Genomic DNA, 21997 nt, shown 5'->3' on the forward strand with positions numbered 1-21997 from the left:
AGAAGCGGCGGGCAGGTATAATATAGATTTTGGAAATCACTATTGTGAAAATGTAATACTCCCTCCATTACGAACGAAATAGTTATACTTTTGTCCTAGGTCATAAAACTAAGTTTGACTAAGCCTATACAAACATATGAATGTATACAACACCAAATTAGCCTCACATGATCCATGATAAAAAAATATTTCCATCTTAGATATGTTTAATGTTTTAGATTTTAGCATATTTGTATATAGACTTTGTAAAATATAGAGATCAATCAATTCATGACAAAACTAGAAGATTAATTAATTTGGAATGGAGGGCGTAGTTTTTTTTGGGGGAGGGGGGGGGGGCGTAGGCTGCAACCTAGGGCTAGCGGAATGCATGCCCGGGAAACCCGAGAAACAAGCGAGACTCGCTCGGTGAGCTACGACCTGTGTGTGCGTGTGTGCGTGTGACCAATGGGCTCGAGCCTGCCGCAATGGCTGCAATGCAACAGGCAACAGCCTTTCCCCATCTTTGACTCGCCGAGCGCACGCAAAAGGCAAAGGCAACCAAAGAAAGCGATTTTAAATCGAGGATGCTGCTGACTTCCCGGACTTGCCGTGCAAACAAAAGATTTGCCATCAGCGGCGCCACAGTTCATCTGCTGCTTGCTACTACAAACTGGTTATCAGATTCAGAGCAGTACTGTACAAAAAACACCGGATTGGCTTCGATTAGTTCGGGCACATGATGGCACTTGCTCTGAGTGCTGGGCGATTAGAGTCTACAGACAGAACCCTAGCTAAGCTAAGCACTGGCTAACTTTAGGAGGGAGGGAGCAACAAACTAACAACTGGTCTACAGTAGTAGGAAACGGAACACGTCGGTCGGATTAGAACACAGCAAAATGGTCCGCGGTTGCATGCAGCAACGCGGATGCTACCCTGCTTGCTTGCTTGCTTGCTAGGTGAGTGAGCTAATACTAACTAGCTATGTAGCTAGCTAACTCCTAGCTGGAGACGAGGCGGCGCAAGGCTGCGACGGCGGCGCCACGGACAGGCTCAGGTCGTCGTTCTCGAGCGCCAGCCGGGCCTTCGTGGCAGGGGGCGTGGACGGCAGCTCCTCCTCGGGGGAAGGCGGTCTCTTGCTCCCCGCGCCGACCGGGGCGGCGCTGAGGTGCACGCCGAACAGCTTCGTGGGCGCCGACAGAGCCGCGCTGCTGCTGCCGGCCTCTCCGCCGCTCTTCTCCGCGGAGAGGTGGTTGGGCGGAGGCGAGAGCTCGTCGGCGATGGTCAGGGAGCTGCTGGACGTCGTGCTCCCGCCGGAGGTGTTGAGCCCGTTCCCGGCGCCGGTGCTGGCCGGCGGCATCTTGCGCGGCTGCATGCCATTGCCGAGGCCCTGGAGGAACGTGGCCGCAGCCGGGCTGGGCGCCACGGGGCGCACGTGGTTCTGCACGAAGTAGATGATGTCGTTGTAGAGCTTGCGCATGTGGGACAGCTCCTGCAGCAGCGCCGTGTTGCTGCGCCGCAGCCGCTCGTTCTCGTCCATCAGCACCGCCGCGCTGGACGCGCGGCCGTTGCCGTCCGCCCCCGGCGAGGGCGCGGCGGGGCCGCCCAGCGCCAGCAGCCGAGGCGCGCCCTGGTCGCGCCAATGCGGCTGCATGAACGGGACGCCCATGCCAGCGTGCGCCGCCATTGCCCCGTCCTCGCCCACGAACTGCTGGTGGTGATGCGCGACCGAAACGCCCGGGTGGAACAGCGGGAAGTGCGGGGGCGCGAAGAAGGGCGGCGGGGACGACGACGTGGTGGACCCGGACGTCTTCCGGCGGTGGATCTCGCAGAGCAGCTGCTTCTCCCCCTTGCGGAAGAACTCGTTGGCGAACTCCCACCGCTCCGGCACGACCTTGCGGAACCCCTGCATTGCGACATTGCCACACCCCGTCAGTCAGCCACCGTTCCATGCATGCGTCGTGAACCCAACCAGCCAAGAAACAGAAGCGGAAACGGCGGCGGGCGCTTACGTAGGTGTTGAGCTGGCGGACGAAGGAGGAGAAGTTGTTGTGCTTGAAGTAGTTGGGGAGGATGTCGCGGGCGAACTCCGGCGGGCGCCAGACGACGAAGGTGGAGACCCGGTCGTCGCCCCAGGAGACGATGTGGTCGGTGGCGGGGTCGTCGACGAGCTGGTACGTCTTGGTCAGGAACGGCGCCGGCACGGCCTTCTGCGCTGCCGCCTGCGCCGCGGCGTCGGACTCGGACCAGCTCCCGCACCGCTCCATCGCGCGCGCTCCCGCTCACCCGCCGGGCTAGAGGGCCTACTGCACTGAAACAGTTGGAGGAAGAGTCGGCGGAGGTTTCTAAACCACTCCACTACCAGGACTAGGGAAGCTCGGCTCGGGGTTTTAACTCTAACTCGGGGTGTGAGTTTGAGGTGGTGGCTCTGGCTTTAACCACCAGGGTGGTGGTGACTGGTGAATACGGAGGGAAGAAGGAAGGGAGGAAGGGAGAGAGGCGGGCGAGTGGGTCTGCCTCGGGGAGCGTGCGCGGTGGCTGGGGCGGGGGAGGAGTGGGCGGTGGGGGTGGTGGGAGGGAATATGTGTCGTCGCTGCGTCTGTATGTCTGTCTGGGTGTTTCGCTTCGGAGGGAGGGATCGGGAGTTCCGTCTTGAGATCCAACTTTCAAGGCACGCCCGTGACACTTCCGCCAGCCACTGCCCTCGCTCCGTTTGTTTTCTCGGTTTACTCGCGGATCTTTTGCGGCCTCTTTTAAATTTTAACCCTTTCCATCTTCAAAATACTCACTTCGTTTCTTTTTACTCTACATATCGAGGTTTGTCTAAAGTCAAACCCTCGATTTCTTTTGTAGATGTTGGTATTTTTTAATGTATATTTGGTCAAACATTAGAAAATTTGACTTATGACAAATCGAATATACGGAGTAAAATCCCCGCAAAAAAAAGAATATATACGGAGTAAAAAGAAACAAAGGGAGTATTTCCTTTACTACACCCGACCCCTTTTTCCGCCAAAAATCAAAGTGGGAAATACCTTGTACATTTCGCGCCGGACAGGCAAGCGCTGCGACAGTCTTGGAAGCATCTCAAATCCGATCGCTCTTTTCTTTTCTCGTCGCAGAGAGACGAGAGGAAATGGAAGCAGTGCCGGCCATTCCTATTGGCCAGTCAATGCCACACAGTATATGCCGCAGAAAAATGATAATTGGATTTCCGCCATCGCACGTGACCTCTTCTAGTACTAGTAGCAGCGTACGAAGGGGCACGTAGGCTCCTTTGGATGGTTGGACGGATGGATCAGATCACTGTTCCAAGTCCCATGTGGCCTAACCGGTGCACATCACGTGCTGTCGCACGTCCCAGGCGCGGGGTTTCTCTATTTGCTAGGATTACTGCTGCTGAGTAGAGATTTTCTGTGTGACCGTCCTTCGCCGCGGAGGAGAAAAAAACAAATTTACAAGCTTTGCCCTGGAGGCCGGAGGAGTATAGAGCATGCTTGGATACGTTTTAGTCCCATGACTAAAAGTAATGGGACTAAAACTTGCTAGTCTCACCCATGCTTGGATCCAAATACTAAAAAGATTAAAATCTAGTTATTGAGCATTTATTATCCTCCAAACCCTCCAATCCAGAACTAAGGAGAGGAATTAAATGAGGAGAGAGAGAGCTAATACATATTTTAGTAGATTTCCCATGACTAAAAGATTTTAGCCTCAAGACTAGTCCTAGCCTCTCTTTAGTCAGGGGTGCTTGGAACTTTAGCCTCTAAAAGAGACTATTTTTAGTCAGACTAAAAATAGTCCCTTGTATCCAAGCACCCTTGCACTGCAAGATATGCTAATGCGAACCTGCGTGGATAACTGGATATATTTCTTCCGGCTCTGACAATGGTTAACGGATTTGGCCAATGTGTCTTTGGTGGCTTGAAAATAAAGTTGGCTGGGTGGCCGTGGCGATAATTGCTAATAGAGCTCCGGCCTTGTGGACCCCGAGTTTTGAAATTATAGAAACTCAAATTTTGAAGTTACGAAAAAATCTAAAAAAAATTACACATATAGATAAGGATGTATCTAAATAATTTAATTATTTTTTCAACTCCACAGAGGTCGGGATCCAAAAATCCACTCTGTATTCATGATGGCAAACCTCACACCGGATGGAGCTCTTGTATTTGTTGCGGTCATAAAATTAATAATTTGGGATGGACAAATACGTTATGTTTTTACGTTCAAAAAACTTGCAATGTTTTTTTTACTTGACAACATAAAGGTGCTATATTATTTGATAAAAAAAGGTACATCATGGAGCAATATATTCGCATGCACGAAAAAAAACAGCATGATACGACCCGCCAAAAAATCCGCTCCGAGATAAATGTATGTGACGTGCACTTTTGAGTTTGTCGATCTGATGTAGATATTGTGATTACAAACAAATGTTGGAAATTAACGCACAATCGATGGTGATCTGAACACCGCGCAACAAAAATAAAGTAATTTTATCACCACTTCTTTGTTAATAACTCACAAATTGTTAGTCAGTCACAAAAGCCATAACTTAGCACGACACAGAGCAAGTTCGATCAGCCAATACGTCTATTGCTTCATGCCTAGTTCTTGCAAGAAGTTCTTCATCCATAAAACTTACATACCACCATCAACTCCGACGACGTACTCAAATTTTATAGTTCATGTGGGAACGCATTTCTGCAATCTTGTGTGCGATGACATCGCTTCCCCTGCATAAGCCATTAGGTATCTAGATGTGGACATCCTACGGTCCTTGTTACCGGCATAATTTGAATATGCACAACCCTGCAATACATGATCACCACCTTCAAAGCATAAACAAGATGTAGAAGCTCCCTTGGATACCTGGAATCCACTTCACTCCTTCCTAGTGAGCTTTACCTAGATTTTTATGAACCGACTAAAATCTACAATTGCATAGGCAATATCAAGCCTAGTGCACACCACGGCATACATGAAACGGCCCACATGAGATTCATATGGTACTTTACTCATTTCATCTTTCTCCTTCTTGCTTGTAGGACACTGCTCAATAGTCAATTTCTGGTGGCATGCAAGCGGAGAGTTTCTTGCGGCATGCAAGCAGAGGATAACAATCTTCGCATATTTCATATCGAATCTTTCAAGCACATTCTCGCTGTATCTTTCATGTGAGAGCCAAAGCAGTTTCTTTGATCTAACATGGGAGATCTTGAAGCTTAGTTCTTTCTTAACTCGTCCTAAATCCTACATGACAAAAGATTTGCTCAGTGTCTTTTTGAGGAGAGCAATTCTCTTTGTGGACAAATCTTCAAGTGCTTGAATGATACATCTTTCAGTGAACAAATTCTCTGAGGAATGTCACCTACAAGAGGAACCGATGAAGATAGGTTCAGCCCAGAAAGAATTAGGTAACTTTGCATGAGAGAGCATCATTGTGACCCTCTTTGTGAGTGTGTTGTTCATTCTCTTTGCAAGACCAATGAGGTGAGGTGTCTTTGGTGTTCTTTTCTCTAGCCTAAAGGAAAACTTTTCGCAATACCTTTCAAAAGGGTATCGATTATGATGAGACCTCGTGCGGGATTCAACTACTTCACGAATCGCGAGGCAATCGAGAGTCCGTGCATGGCATGGCAGGGTACCTTTCAAATGTTTTTTGTTACTTGTACAACCTTTTCATAATTTTTGGATTGAGGTCAATCTTATGCTTCCCTTTCGACTTTTTCTAACACCGTGTATATTTATTGTATACAATAGAAAAATAATGATTAAACAAGTTACTAGGCCTTATTTGGGGATCGAAGTGGAGCTACTGCTCCTTGAAGTTTTCAGTTTTGCTAAGCATCAGGTGGTTGAAAATTTTGTGTCATCAGTCAATTCCCCGCAGCACATGGCCAAGGCGGGGATGACATAAGGAGCGGCAGCGTCGAGTGTCGGCCTTGCCGAGGCCGGGCTAGGCCCTCACCGTAGCCGGTGACGACGCTATGAGCGGTAGCGACCTGCGACATCTCAGGTGGAGGCGAGGAAGAAATTTAGTGCGGGGTCAGGGGTGAAGGGGGTTGTTCATTGGGGCGAGACAAGAGAGATGGCAGGGAGGCGACCAACATGGTGGTGGGTATGAATGATCGAGGTCGAGGGAGGAGGGGTGAGGCGGTGATAGATGAACAAGTAACCAATCTGTTTTGAGCCGTCGGATGAAGATGTATCGAGGATAAAAGTTCTTTTTTTGCGGGGAAACCAAAGAGCTTTATTCATATGGAGGCATTCTTGGGACAATCAGCCAATAGGCTGGTCACCAAAAAGCCAGGAGTCTCCTCAAGCCAGTTATCGGTCACATTCCAAGTGCAAGCGCGCTTTGCACAAAGATGCGTCGGGTCATTAGCTGACTTGTTTACATGTTGAATATCAAAGAAAGTAAAATTATTACATAGCTCTCCTATCTCTAACAATAAAGGAGCGACAATTGACCGAGAATTGTGGCGAGCGTTCCAGAGCGTCACCATCTCCAAGCAATCAGTTTCCATTACCACATGTGAGAATCCTCGAAGTGAAGCGAAACGAACCCCATCTCGTAGTGATAAACCCTCCATAATCAAGGGATCAGAAATACCCAAATATGGTTTGCACCATGCTCCCAGGAACACCGAAGAGGATCTAGCTGTTGGGGAACATAGTAATTTCAAAAAAATTCCTACGCACACACAGGATCATGGTGATGCATAGCAACGAGAGGGGAGAGTGTCGTCCACGTACCCTCGTAGACCGTTAAGCGGAAGCGTTATGAAAACGTAGTTGATGTAGTTGTACGTCTTCACGATCGACCGATCCTCAGTACCAAACATACGGCACCTCCGCGTTCAGCACACGTTCAGCTCGGTGACGTCCCGCGAACTCACGATCCAGTAGAGCTCGGGGAAGAGTTTCGTCAGCACGACGGCATGGTGACGATGTTGATGAAGCTACCGCAGCAGGGCTTCGCCTAAACACCACTACAGTATGACCGAGGTGGATTATGGTGGAGGGGGGCACCGTACACGGCTGGGAGAGATCTTTGTGATCAACTTGTGTGTCTAGAGGTTCCCCCTTGCCCCTGTATATAAAGGAGCAAGGGGGAGGCCGGTCGGCCCTTGTTGGCACGCCTAGAGGAGGAATCCTCCTCCTAGTAGGAGTAGGATTCCTCCCTTTCCTACTCCTACTAGGAGGGGGAAAGGCAGGGAGAGAAGAGAAGGGAAGGGGGGCGCCGCCCCCCTTCTCCTTGTCCAATTCAGACAGGGGGAAGGCTCGTCTCGATGCCCCGGACGACGCCACGCCCTCCCCCCTGCTCTCTCTCACTCTCCCTCGGTTCTTCCCTCCTCTCCCTCGCTCTCTCTCTCACGGCCGAACACCACCATCGCCGCCGTTCGCCATAGCAGCCGTCACCGGCCACCCCTCGCCCCTCCGCTGAGCTCAGGAGCTCCGCCGCGACCCCCTCTTCCTCCCCACCAAGCCAAGCCCCTCGGGAAGCCCTGCATCGCCGCCAACGCGCCGGCGCTGACTGCCCTAGGCCGGCCCCTCTCTCTTTCCCTTATGGCCCAACAAGGCCCATTAGCCCCCGGGAGGTTCCGGTAACCCCTCCGGTACTCCGGTAAAATCCTAATTTCACCCGGAACTATTCCGATGTCCAAATGTAGGCTTCCAATATATCAATCTTTATGTCTCGACCATTCGAGACTCCTCGTCATGTCCGTGATCATATCCGAGACTCCGAACTACCTTCAGTACATCAAAACATATAAACTCATAAAAACGATCGTCACCGAACTTTAAGCGTGCGGACCCTACGGGTTCGAGAACTATGTAGACATGACCGAGACACGTCTCCGGTCAATAACCAATAGCGGAACCTGGATGCTCATATTGGTTCCTACATATTCTACGAAGATCTTTATCGGTCAAACCGCACAACACTATACGTTGTTCTCTTTGTCATCGGTATGTTACTTGCCCGAGATTCGATCGTCGGTATCCAATACCTAGTTCAATCTCGTTACTCGTTTCATAATACATCATCCCGTAACTAACTCATTAGTTATCATGCTTGCAAGGCTTATAGTGATGTGTATTACCGAGAGGGCCCAGAGATACCTCTCCGACAATCGGAGTCAAATCCTAATGTTGATCTATGCCAACTCAACAAGTACCATCGGAAACACCTATAGAGCACCTTTATGATCACCCGGTTACGTTGTGACGTTTGGTCGCACACAAAGTGTTCCTCCAGTATTCGGGAGCTGCAAAATCTCATAGTCATAAGAATATGTATAAGTCATGAAGAAAGGAATAGCAGTAAACAAACAATTAAGTGCTAAGCTAACGGAATGGGTCAAGTCAATCACATCATTCTCCTAATGATGTGATCCCATTGATCAAATAACAACTCATGTCTATGGTTAGGAAACTTAACCATCTTTGATCAATGAGCTAGTCAAGTAGAGGCATACTAGTGACACCATGTTTGTCTATGTATTCACACATGTATTATGTTTCCGGTTAATACAATTCTAGCATGAATAATAAACATTTATCATGAAATAAGGAAATAAATAATAACTTTATTATTGCCTCTAGGGCATATTTTCTTCAGTCTCCCACTTAAACTAGAGTCAATAATCTAGATTACACGGTAATGATTTTAACACCCATGGAGCCTTGGTGCTGATCATGTTTTGCTCGTGGAAGAGGCTTAGTCAACGGGTCTGCAACATTCAGATCCATATGTATCTTGCAAATCTCTATGTCTCCCACCTGGACTTGATCCCGAATAGAATTGAAGCGTCTCTTGATGTGCTTGGTTCTCTTGTGAAATCTGGATTCCTTTGCCAAGGCAATTGCACCAGTATTGTCACAAAAGATTTTCATTGGACCCGATGCACTAGGTATGACGCCTAGATCGGATATGAACTCCTTCATCCAGACTCCTTTATTCGTTGTTTCCGAAGCAGCAATGTACTCCGCTTCACATGTAGATCCCGCCACGATGCTCTGTTTAGAACTGCTCCAATTGACAGCTCCACCGTTTAATATAAACACGTATCCGGTTTGCGATTTAGAATCTTCTGGATCAGTGTAAAAGCTTGCATCAACACAACCGTTTACGATGATCTCTTTGTCACCTCCATAAACGAGAAACATATCCTTGGTCCTTTTCAGGTACTTCAGGATGTTCTTGACCGCTGTCCAGTGATCCACTCCTGGATTACTTTGGTACCTCCCTGCTAGGCTAATAGCAAGACACACATCAGGTCTGGTACACAGCATTGCATACATGATAGAGCATATGGCTGAAGCATAGGGAACACTTTTTATTTTCTCTCTATCTTCTGCAGTGGTCGGGCATTGAGTCTTACTCAACTTCACACCTTGTAACACAGGCAAGAACCCTTTCTTAGCTTGATCAATTTTGAACTTCTTTAAAACTTTATCAAGGTATGTGCTTTGTGAAAGTCCAATTAAGTGTCTTGATCTATCTCTATAGATCTTGATGCCCAATATATAAGCAGCTTCACCAAGGTCTTTCATTGAAAAACTTTTATTCAAGTATCCTTTTATGCTGTCCAAAAATTCTATACCATTTCCAATCAATAAAATGTCATCCACATATAATATTAGAAATGCTACAGAGCTCCCACTCACTTTCTTACAAATACAGGCTTCTCCAAAAGTCTGTATAAAACCATATGCTTTGATCACACTATCAAAATGTTTATTCCAACTCCGAGAGGCTTGCACCAGTCCATAAATGGATCGCTGTAGCTTGCACACTTTGTTAGCTCCCTTTGGATCGATAAAACCTTCAGGTTGCATCATATACAACTCTTCTTCCAGAAATCCATTCAGGAATGCAGTCTTTACATCCATTTGCCAAATTTCATAATCATAAAATGCGGCAATTGCTAACATGATTCGGACGGACTTAAGCATCACTACGGGTGAGAAGGTCTCATCATGGTCAACTCCTTGAACTTGTCGAAAACCTTTTGCAACAAGTCGAGCTTTGTAGACAGTAACATTACCGTAAGCGTCTGTCTTCTTCTTGAAGATTCATTTGTTCTCGATGGCTTGTCGATCATTGGGCAAGTCAACCAAAGTCCACACTTTGTTCTCATACATGGATCACATCTCAGATTTCATGGCCTCAAACCATTTTGTGGAATCTGGGCTCATCATCGCTCCTCATAGTTCGTAGGTTCGTCATGGTCAAGTAACATGACCTCCAGAACTGGATTACCGTACCACTCTAGTACGGATCTTGCTCTGATTGACCTACGAGGTTCGGTAGTGACTTGATCTGAAGTTTCATGATCATCATCATTAGCTTCCTCAATAATTGGTGTAGATGTCACAGGAACCGGTTTCTGTGATGAACTACTTTCCAATAAGGGAGCAAGTACAGTTACCTCATCAAGTTCTACTTTCCTCCCACTCACTTCTTTCGAGAGAAACTCCTTCTCTAGAAAGGATCCATTCTTAGCAACGAATATCTTGCCTTCGGATCTGTGATAGAAGGTGTACCCAATAGTTTCCTTTGGGTATCCTATAAAGTCAAATTTCTCCGATTTGGGTTCGAGCTTATCAGGTTGAAGCTTTTTCATATAAGCACCGCAACCCTAAACTTTAAGAAACGACAACTTTGGTTTCTTGCCAAACCATAGTTCATAAGGCGTCGTCTCAACGGATTTTGATGGTGCCCTATTTAATGTGAATGCAGCCGTCTCTAAAGCATAACCCCAAAATGATAGCGGTAAATCAGTAAGAGACATCATAGATCGCACCATATCTAGTAAAGTACGATTACGATGTTCGGACAACACCATTACGCTCTGGTGTTCCGGGTGGCGTGAGTTGCGAAACTATTCCGCATTGTTTCAAATGTAGGCCAAACTCATAACTCAAATATTCTCCTCCATGATCAGATCGTAGAAACTTTATTTTATTGTTACGATGATTTTCCACTTCACTCTGATTTTTTTGAACTTTTCAAATGTTTTAGACTTATGTTTCATTAAGTAGATATACCCATATCTGCTCAAATCATATGTGAAGGTGAGAAAATAACGATACCCGCCGCGAGCCTCAATATTCATCGGACCACATACATCAGTATGTATGATTTCCAACAAATCTGTTGCTCGCTCCATAGTTCCGGAGAACGGCGTTTTAGTCATCTTGCCCATAAGGCATGGTTCGCAAGTACGAAGTGATTCATAATCAAGTGATTCGAAAAGTCCATCAGTATGGAGTTTCTTCACGCGCTTTATACCAATATGATCCAAACGGCAGTGTCACAAATAAGTTGCACTATCATTAGCAACTCTGTATCTTTTGGCTTCAACATTATGAATATGTGTATCACTACTATCAAGATTCAACAAGAATAGACCACTCTTTAAGGGTGAATGACCATAAAAGATATTACTCATATAAATAGAACAACCATTATTCTAAGATTTAAATGAATAACCGTTTCGCATCAAACAAGATCAAGATGTAATGTTCATGCTTAACGCTGGCACCAAATAACAATTATTTAGGTCTAAAACTAATCCCGAAGGTAGATGTAGAGGTAGTGTGCCGACGGCGATCACATCGACTTTGGAACCATTTCCCACGCGCATCGTCACCTCGTCCTAGCCAGTCCTCGCTTAATTCGTAGTCCCTGTTTCGAGTTGCAAATATTAGCAACAGAACCAGTATCAAATACCCAAGTGCTACTGCGAGCTCTGGTAAGGTACACATCAATAACATGTATACCACATATACCTTTGTTCACTTTGCCATCCTTCTTATCCGCCAAATACTTGGCGCAGTTCTGCTTCTAGTGACCAGTCTGTTTGCAGTAGAATCACTCAGTTTCAGGCTTAGGTCCAGACTTGGGTTTCTTCTCCTGAGAAGCAACTTGTTTGCCGTTCTTCTTGAAGTTCCCATTCTTTTTCCCCTTTCCCTTTTTCTTGGAACTGGTGGTCTTATTGGCCATCAACACTTGATGCTCCTTCTTGATTTCTACCTCCGCAGCCTTTAGCATCGCGAAGAGCTCGGGAATAGTCATATTCATCCCTTGCATATTATAGTTCATCACAAAGCTTTTGTAGCTTGGTGGCAATGATTGAAGAACTTTGTCAATGACACTATCAACAGGAAGATTAACTCCCAGTTGAGCCAAGTGATTATGATACCCAGACATTTTGAGTATATGCTCACTGACAGAACTATTCTCCTCCGTCTTGCAGTTATAGAACTTATTAGAGACTTCATATCTCTCAATCCGGGCATTAGCTTGAAATATTAACTTCAACTCCTGGAACATCTCATATGCTCCATGACGTTCAAAACGCCGTTGAAGTCCCGGTTCTAAGCCGTAAAGCATGGCACACTGAACTGTCGAGTAGTCATCAGCTTTACTCTGCCAAACGTTCTTAACGTTGTCAACAGCATCTGCAGCAGGCCTGGCACCCAGCGGTGCTTCTGAGACGTAATTCTTCTGTGCAACAATGAGGATAATCCTCAAGTTACAGACCCAGTCCGTGTAATTGCTACCATCATCTTTCAACTTTGCTTTCTCAAGGAACGCATTAAAATTTAACGGAGCAACAACACGGGCCATCTATGTACAACAACATAGATAAGAAAAATACTATCAGGTACTAAGTTCATGATAAATTTAAGTTCAATTAATCATATTACTTAAGAACTCCCACTTAGATAGACATCCTCTAATCATCTAAGTGATCACATGATCCATATCAACTAAACCATGACCGATCATCACGTGAAATGGAGTAGTTTTCAATGGTGAACATCACTATGTTGATCATATCTACTATACGATTCACGCTCGACCTTTCGGTCTCAGTGTTCTGAGGCCATATCTGCATATCCTTGGCTCGTCAAGTTTAACCCGAGTATTCTGCGTGTGCAAAACTGGCTTGCACCCGTTGTAGATGGACGTAGAGCTTATCACACCCGATCATCACGTGGTGTCTCGAGACGACGAACTTTGGCAACGGTGCATACTCAGGGAAAACACTTTTATCTTGAAATTTAGTGAGAAATCATCTTATAATGCTACCGTCAAAAAAGCAGAATAAGATGCATAAAGGATAAACATCACACGCAATCAATATAAGTGATATGATATGGCCATGATCATCTTGTGCTTGTGATCTCTATCTCCGAAGCACCGTCATGATTACCATCGTCACCGGCGCGACACCTTGATCTCCATCGTAGCATCGTTGTCGTCTCGTCAACTATTGCTTCTACGACTATCGCTACCGCTTAGTGATAAAGTAAAGCAATTATAGGGCGATTGCATTGCATACAATAAAGCGACAACCATATGGCTCCTGCCAGTTGCTGATAACTCCGTTACAAAACATGATCATCTCATACAAAAATATAGAATCATGTCTTGACCATATCACATCACAACATGCCCTGCAAAAACAAGTTAGACGTCCTCTACTTTGTTGTTGCAAATTTTACGTGGCTGCTACGGGCTGAGCAAGAACCGTTCTTACCTATGCATCAAAACCACAACGATAGTTCGTCAAGTTGGTGTTGTTTTAACCTTCTCAAGGACCGGGCATAGCCACACTTGGTTCAACTAAAAATGGAGAAACTGACACCCGCCAGCCACTTGTGTGCAAAGCACGTCGGTAGAACCAGTCTCGCGTAAGCGTACGCGTAATGTCGGTCCGGGCTGCTTCATCCAACAATACCGCCGAACCAAAGTATGACATGCTGGTAAGCAGTATGACTTGTATCGCCCACAACTCACTTGTGTTCTACTCGTGCATATAACATCTATGCATAGAACCTGGCTCGGATGCCACTATAGGGGAACGTAGTAATTTCAAAAAAATTCCTCCACACACAGGATCATGGTGATGCATAGCAACGAGAGGGGAGAGTGTCGTCCACGTACCCTCGTAGACCGCTAAGCGGAAGCGTTATGACAACGCGGTTGATGTAGTCGTACGTCTTCAGATCGACCGATCCTCAGTACCGAACATAAGGCACCTCCGCGTTCAGCACACGTTCAACTCGGTGATGTCCCGTGAACTCATGATCCAGTAGAGCTCGGGGAAGAGTTTCGTCAGCACGATGGCGTGGTGATGATGTTGATGAGGCTACCGCAGCAGGGCTTCGCCTAAACACCGCTACAGTATGATCGAGATGGATTATGGTGGAGGGGGGCACCACACACGGCTGGGAGAGATCTTTGTGATCAACTTGTGTGTCTGGAGGTTCCCCCTACCCCTGTATATAAAGGAGCAAGGGGGAGGCCGGCCGGCCCTTGTAGCGCGCCTAGTGGAGGAATCCTCCTCCTAGTAGGAGTAGGATTCCTCCCTTTTCTACTCCTACTAGGAGGGGGAAAGGCGGGGAGAGAAAGAGAAGGAAAGGGGGGTGCCCCCCCCTTCTCCTAGTCCAATTCGGACAGGGGGAAGGGGGCGCGCTGCCTGCCCTAGGCCGGCCCCTCTCTCTTTCCCTTATGTCCCAACAAGGCCCATTAGCCCCCGGGAGGTTCCAGTAACCCCTCCGGTACTCCGGTAAAATCCCGATTTCACCCGGAACTATTCTGATGTCCAAATGTAGGCTTCCAATATATCAATGTTTATGTCTCGACCATTTTGAGACTCCTCGTCATGTCCGTGATCATATCCGGGACTCCGAACTACCTTCGGTACATCAAAACATATAAACTCATAAAACCGATCGTCACAGAAATTTAAGCGTGCGGACCCTACGGGTTCGAGAACTATGTAGACATGACCGGGACACGTCTCCGGTCAATAACCAATAGCGGAACCTGGGTGCTCATATTGGTTCCTACATATTCTACGAAGATCTTTATCGGTCAAACCGCACAACACTATACGTTGTTCTCTTTGTCATCGGTATGTTACTTGCCCGAGATTCTATCGTCGGTATCCAATACCTAGTTCAATCTCGTTACTGGCAAGTCTCTTTACTCGTTCCGTAATACATCATCCCGTAACTAACTCATTAGTTATCATGCTTGCAAGGCTTATAGTGATGTGTATTACCGAGAGGGCCCAGAGATACATCTTCGACAATCGGAGTGACAAATCCTAATCTTGATCTATACCAACTCAACAAGTACGGAAACACCTGTAGATCACCTTTATGATCACCCAGTTACGTTGTGACGTTTGGTAGCACACAAAGTGTTCCTCCGGTATTCGGGAGTTGCATAATCTCATAGTATAAGAACATGTATAAGTCATGAAGAAAGGAATAGCAGTAAACAAACGATCAAGTGTTAAGCTAACGGAATGGGTCAAGTCAATCACATCATTCTCCTAATTATGTGATCCCATTGATCAAATAACAACTCATGTCTATGGTTAGGAAACATAACCATCTTTGATCAATGAGCTAGTCAAGTAGAGGCATACTAGTGACACTATGTTTGTCTATGTATTCATACATGTATTATGTTTCCGGTTAATACAATTCTAGCATGAATAATAAACATTTATCATGAAATAAGGAAATAAATAATAACTTTATTATTGCCTCTAGGGCATATTTCCTTCACTAGCCACCCCTCCCGCAACGCCCCTGCCATTTGTCAAGCTTAAGGCACCATCCGTAGAAATCTTGACGAGTCCCTCATCAGGTGGTCTCCAACCGAAACTAGGCAGAATCATCGCATCCCGGCGTGGAAGATGAAGGAGGGCGATCGCCTCCTTAGTTGCCCTGATCGTAGCCGTAGGATTCCTCCCCTCTTCGCCATGCTTGATCCGGTTCCGGGAGAGCCAGATAGACCACATTATTGTGGTGATCTTGGCGCGGTCATCATCAGTAAACCGAGGATCCATGTGATATCCCGCGCCCATGAGTCTGGATGAAGACGAGGCAATCTGAGGCCAAACCAAGCATACGCTTCTTCCCAGAAGCATTTTGCATGTGAACAATGTATGAGTGCATGCTCCAGATTTTCGTCCATGGCCAGACAAACTTTGCATCGACGGATCTCTGCAATATGTCGATAGTTAAGAGTGACCTCATCTGGGAGAATTCCAGGAAGAACCCTCCACCAGAACACTCTAACCTTCGGGATGACATTCAATTTCCATAGGAATTTCCACAACTGTGTATCTTCCTCTGAGGTTTCGGTAGCCGTCCCTTCCTCTAGAGCAACTCGCTCTTTCTGAGTCACGAGAGCACGGTACGCCGTCTTCACAGTATAGTTCCCCGATCTATCGAATGCCCATGCAAGAAAATCATCTCCCCCTCCTTGCCAAATAGGGATATTCAGTATTGCTTCGGCATCAGGAGCAATGAAAGTATGTCGAACAAGTTCATGATGGAACAATTTTGAAGTGCCTGTATAGGCTCTTCCTTTATACTGTATAATAAGTTTTATTAAGATGTAGATTCCGACTAAAGAACATAAACAGACATGTGTTGCAACCCACATGCAAACAAAAGGCAAACATATGAAACACACGGTCTATCAAATCAAGTCCAGTCCAGCTTGAGCCGGGTTCGGGTCTCCGCCGGACCGGCACGGTGTGCACGGGCTGCACGGACCATGCGGCCGGGAAGCGGAGAACGTGCTTATGGCCCCGCCACCTCGTGGCAACTGATCGCGGGCGACCAGCATGCCGTGCACGCGCTCAGGCCTCAAGCGCGGTACGGGCACGCCGCGGCGCATACGTAGCCGGCCTCGGTGCGACATATACTCACATTCGTACGTACTCCATCCAGCGCCTGCTTGAATGAGAGACCTCGGCCCGGCCATGTCTGCTGCCGCGCCTGGGCACTCACGCACCCACGTAGACGTAGACGTGGTACGACTGTACGAGCTAGCCGGCGTGCCGTAAATATGGGTTTCCGTTTGCGGGGTCCTGGCCGCTGCCCTTTCAGTCGCGGCATGCCGTGACCTGCGCCGCTCGCCCGCGGCCGCGCCCGCGCTCGCACGCCTGGATATATGCATGGATGGGCGCGATCTTTGGCTTGCGCGAGTGGCCATCCATCGCTGGGTGCCAGGGCGCCGCAGCGCCGGCCAGCAGCGTGCAGCTGGCGCCGGCGTTATGGCCGCCTGCCACTGTCCCGTGTGGGATTCAGGGGCGCCGCAGGGGATGTCCTTCTCGTTCTTCGGCGCAACGGCCGGTGCAAGGCCTCGGAATCGGCAGGCGGTACATGGAAATGGTCCACGGATCGATCCACACGCATGTCATGTGCCATTGTTCTTCGGCGCTGCGGCCGGGGCAAGGTTTCGAAATCGGTAGGCGATATATGGAGATGGTCCATCGTCCGCAGATGGATCCACACGCATGTGTGATCGGGTGCGTGATGATGGCCTTTGCTTGTCCATCCATGCTATTGCTAGCTAGGGACTGCATGCAGCTGCCGCTCTCGTGAGCTATCTTGACGATGGAGTTTTGCGTTGTCATGATCTGTCTAGAACGGGTAGTTAGTGCGAAAATATATAGAAACTGTTGGATTTGGTCCATCCTTTCCCGCTCTGAAACTGAAAAACAGTTCCCGGAATCGTTCCCAGGTCACTTGAGTAACTTTGCTACGTCGGTGAGTTCGTTCAATCAGCTAGCAAATCAATCTGTATCATTCTGCTGATCGCTCATGCCAGTTAACTTACAAAGGACAACAAGCTAACTATTATTTCGCCGCGGGACGACGTCATTCGAAGGGGGCCGGCCGGGTGCAGCATTGCTGCTGCGTGAAATTTATTGGACATTTATCTATCGACTGGATTGTGAATGACGCCTGTTACATCTTTTCCTACCGGCTACCGGGCTACAGCGAACACTGAGGAGGACTGACATCAGACATTAACATCTGAACCCGATACTTATAAGCTCGACGACGACGTCTAGAACCTCGCGCTCGCTTAGCCCCCCTGCACATCGCTGTTTCTCCGTGAATATACTGAAGGACGTTAATGCCCAGCAGATAGCATCAGATAGGCAAAATAACTATTTACCGACAACGTTTCCAAAAACCCTTTCCGTCGTTGCAGTGCAGGCAGCATAGTGGCGCTCGCTGGAAGAAGCATCTGCAGTAGATCGCACATGCAAACCCTAGCAACTAGGCTACAGGATAGTACAAAAGGCGCGGGTAAACGTGCCCGGGGACGAATCTTTGGGCGTAGATTTAGAAGTTCTTTTCGTTACCAACCGGGGGAATATGGCCATCGATCGCCGCGACCGCCATGGACAAAGCATGGTTTAAAATGAGAGTGGGAAAGCTTCGCCAAGCCCGAGAAGAAACAAAAAGAATGCGGGAAACTTCTGCAAAGCGCCGAGTATTCTATGCCGAGGCTGGCGAGACGGGCAGCGGAGGCGGATCGTCGATCGTGGAGAAAGCTTAAACAAAGCCGGCGAGATCCAGCGGCGACGTGGTGGGGGCTGGCCGTGTCCGTGCCCGTGCCCGTGCTCGTGTGTGCGTGCAAAGGAGACGAGAGAGAAGGGGGGAAAGGGAAAGGGAAAGGCTTCCCGGGGTCGTGGTAGCATTATACTACGGCGTCGCGTCGGAGCCGATCGACGGGGAAGACGACGGGGGCGCGCGGAATCCCAACAAAAGCGGCAGCACCGGCCGCGCTTTAGTTTCCGATCGCTCGTCGGCACACGGGCGGACGCATCCTCCTCCGCGGCGGGGGCTCGGACACGGCCGGCCAGCCAGTGTGCTAGCTGCTGCGTGCATGGCTACAATTAGCTGCATGCATGCGTCGCACGCGGTGCAGGCGCAGGGCCCTCCATTCCTCAAAGGTTCCTTCCCTTGTCACCTTCCTCCACCACCCTCCCTGCGATCCAGCCCCCCCATCGCACCACCTCTTCTCGCTTCCCGAGAACAGATCCAGAAGCTAAAAGGAGCGCCACCAATACCACCACCACTATACAAAAAATAGTACTACACTACCACGTATCTGACGTGTAGTACGTCCGTACGTGCATGCATGCGCTAGCGTACATGTATACCTTGTGGTATATACGTACGTGCGACCGAGGCACGAGCGGATGAGGATCGGTGGTGCCCCCTGCCGGCGTCATCACGTGGCGAGTTTGGCGCGGCCGGGGAGGGAGGGAGAGAGGGAGGAGGCGGCTGGACCACCGTCCGGCGAGCTCGATCGATCGCCTGCCTCCTGCGCCGGTGTAGTCCCGTCGCTGTGCGCCGTGGACCGGGGTCTGGTCGGATCTGGCCGGGTTCGGGGGGCTTCCGGCCTTGGATGGACATGCTGCGGACGCATGGTCTCTTGCGACCCACCACGGACATCTGCTGCCGGCGTGGGCACGTACGTACAGTACGTACGCGCGCCTGGACCACTGCCGCACCGCGGTGTCCATGGATCGGGCAGTAGAAAAATATGACATCGCTACGGCTCTGGTTGGGCCTGACAGGAATATATGGGCTATCTCGAGTTCTTTCCATCACGGTTATGTGTACTACTACGTTTTACCACGATGATAGGCCTCTAGGAGAGGAAGGGATGTTGGCTGCTTCGTTCGGCTGAATGCATGCCTGCTCCATGAATGGTACGGCCTGTTCCTTGCCGGAAAGATGGACGGTACGGTGTGGTCAAGTACGCCCCCACTGTGATGATGGATAATTGGATATACTGCTGCATAATCTCTCAATGATTCGTTGCCCACGGGGATAGGTTCAAGATGCATCCGTCTAGCTCGCCGTTTTTGAACACTATCTAGAGTTCATACTTCAGAGTATACTTGCATCCTTTTTTTTCTTTTGTAATTCGAGTACAGACGCACCTTAGATTCCTAGTAGTGCTGTTTTACCACACACTTGTGCGCATGCAGCTTATTAGCCTCACACGCCCCCTAGATTTTTCACATCTCCGGACCTATATGTAGAGAAACATAATTTGTAACCAGAGCAAAAGTACTTTTGGATGCAGTTCCACTCCCCAATTCGTCGGTGATCAGCTGCAGATAGCGGAGCTACACCGAGCGGCCAAGTCTGCCATGGAGGATCTCTGCAAAACCCTATGGCCAAGCGATCCTCTGCCGACCAGTTTCTTCGGTGCATCGCCTCCACTGGGCTGATGCTCAAGTCGAACTGTGGAAACGGCCGGCCTGCTTGGAAGGTGCTCGGCAGGCCTTTGCAGCCGTCCCAGCTCATTATCCAAAGCTTGAGAATCTTTACCAGTCTTGCTTTATAACTCCTCGGTATGCCGAGATGTATCTTGCAACAAGTTTGTTTATTTTAAGTGAGAAGTTATTTTTCTCTTTTGCTGCTCTATGCTTATTTTGACTCAACCATGACTTTTGAAGACGTGTAGTTGATCAGTCGTTGGCTTCTGCACCTTAGTAGATACTACTACTTAGGGTGTTTCTTTTCCGATTTACAACTCTTAGCTGATGTCTCGGTGTCCCGGAGGCGGTCGTATCAGTGGAAACAAGGCAATCAGACATTCAAGGGTAAAATGTACACATAGTTGCAGGAGCTTTGGTTGGGCGGCAAGTTAATAGCCCCCGGTGTATGTTGAGTCCTCGGATCATCCGAGGTTGAACCACCTAAAATTTGGCTTTTTTGAGAAATGAAAGCCCTTCATTTGACACAGTTAGCCGCCATCAGCTATTTACTTTGACACTTCCTACGGTTTGCCGACCAATTTACGCGTGTTGTGATAGTCAACTTTCGGCTTTCTCCGTCTAAGGTACTTAAGTGGCTGAACCAAAAGTAACAATCGCAATGGTGCTTCCTTTACACCCTTAGCCAAACAAAGCACTAAAAAACACTTTCGTGATGATACGTGTTTGTCACAGTAGGTCACGTTTCCTGTCATGCATGTACATCCGTGACGATTTTATAACAGAATCAAAATAGTCATAGTTGTGATGTCGAAGAAGTGTTCTATGACAATACTCAAATATCATCACAACAGTGTACACTTCCATGACGATAAATGCCACGTCATGGAAGTGTTTTCATTAAGGGTAACCGACATGTGGCTTCCACCATAACCGGTCGCCGTTAAGCTATCGAGTTCCACTTTGGATCCGATAACCCGTTAACAGCCCGGAGTAATGACAATTTTCCACGTGTAAAATTATCATTTGCCAGCGGATCCACATGTCAGTTGAGCATTGCGACATATGTCATCCATCCAATGGACGGGAGGCACCTATGGCACGTCGAAACGTGGAATGGCCCAACAACTGCCCATTTAGATGAAAAAGTGTTTGTTTGGTCGCATGGATCGAGACTGGTATTTGTCGCTTCGTGTGAAGGAGAGATATCTCTGTGCCCTCTCGGTAATACAACATCATAAGAAGCTTCCAAGCATGTGACTAATGAGTTTAGTCATGGGGATCTTGTATTACGGAATGAGTAAAGAGAATTGCCGGTAAGGAGATTGAACTATGTATGGCGATACCGACGATCGAATCTTGAGCAAGTAACATATCGCCAGACAAAAGAAATTGTATATTGGATTATCTGAATCCTTGACATCGTGGTCCAAACTGATACAGATCTTCGTTGAATATGTGAGAGTCAGTATGGGCATCCAGGTCCCGCTAATGGTTATTGATCAAAGAGGAGTCTCGGTCATGTTTAGATTTTCTCGACCCCCCCCCCCCGGGGGGGGGGGTTAACCCACTTAACATTTAGTAACGCTAGGGTAGTATTGGGATATTCATAGTGGTAAGTCCGAAGGTAGTTCGGAGCCCGGATGGGATTCGAGACATCATGAGGAGCTCCTAAATAGTCCAGAGGTAAGGATTTATGTATGGGAAGTGATACTTGGGGTTTCGGGAAGGTTTGGGGATTTATTGGGGGTTAAGAAAGTGTTTCGGGGATGCACACCCCTCGAGGCCCACGCGACCAAGGAGGGAAACCCTAGGCGGTGAGGGTGCCCCACTTGGCTTGGGGGGGGGGGGGAAGAACCCCCCCTCAGCCGCCGCCGCCTTCCCGTGGAGGAGGGGCTAGGGCAGGCCACCCCTCCCACACCCCTATATAA

The 21997-nt window shown here is 48.3% G+C and overlaps 1 protein-coding gene across 1 annotated transcript; it reads right to left on the bottom strand.

Annotated features, from left to right (window-relative positions):
• Nucleotides 1–677: 677 nt before the first annotated feature.
• Nucleotides 678–2519, bottom strand: LOC123103961 (heat stress transcription factor B-4c). Its single transcript, XM_044525667.1, has 2 exons — nucleotides 1992–2519; nucleotides 678–1885 (listed from the first exon to the last, which is right to left on the bottom strand). The coding sequence occupies exons 1-2, from the start codon at nucleotides 2244–2246 to the stop codon at nucleotides 974–976; spliced, it is 1167 nt and encodes a 388-aa protein (XP_044381602.1). The 5' UTR covers nucleotides 2247–2519; the 3' UTR covers nucleotides 678–973.
• Nucleotides 2520–21997: the final 19478 nt, after the last annotated feature.

Source organism: Triticum aestivum, chromosome 5A (genome assembly GCF_018294505.1).
Source record: "Triticum aestivum cultivar Chinese Spring chromosome 5A, IWGSC CS RefSeq v2.1, whole genome shotgun sequence".
Lineage (NCBI taxonomy): Eukaryota > Viridiplantae > Streptophyta > Magnoliopsida > Poales > Poaceae > Triticum > Triticum aestivum.

Bases quoted from the DNA above. Each gene is read 5' to 3' on its own strand.
- LOC123103961 (XM_044525667.1), bottom strand. From the start codon at position 2,246: ATGGAGCGGTGCGGGAGCTGGTCCGAGTCCGACGCCGCGGCGCAGGCG. The intron at 1,886-1,991 runs GTAAGCGCCCGC...GTCGCAATGCAG, and splicing joins TCCGCCAGCTCAACACCTAC to GGGTTCCGCAAGGTCGTGCC.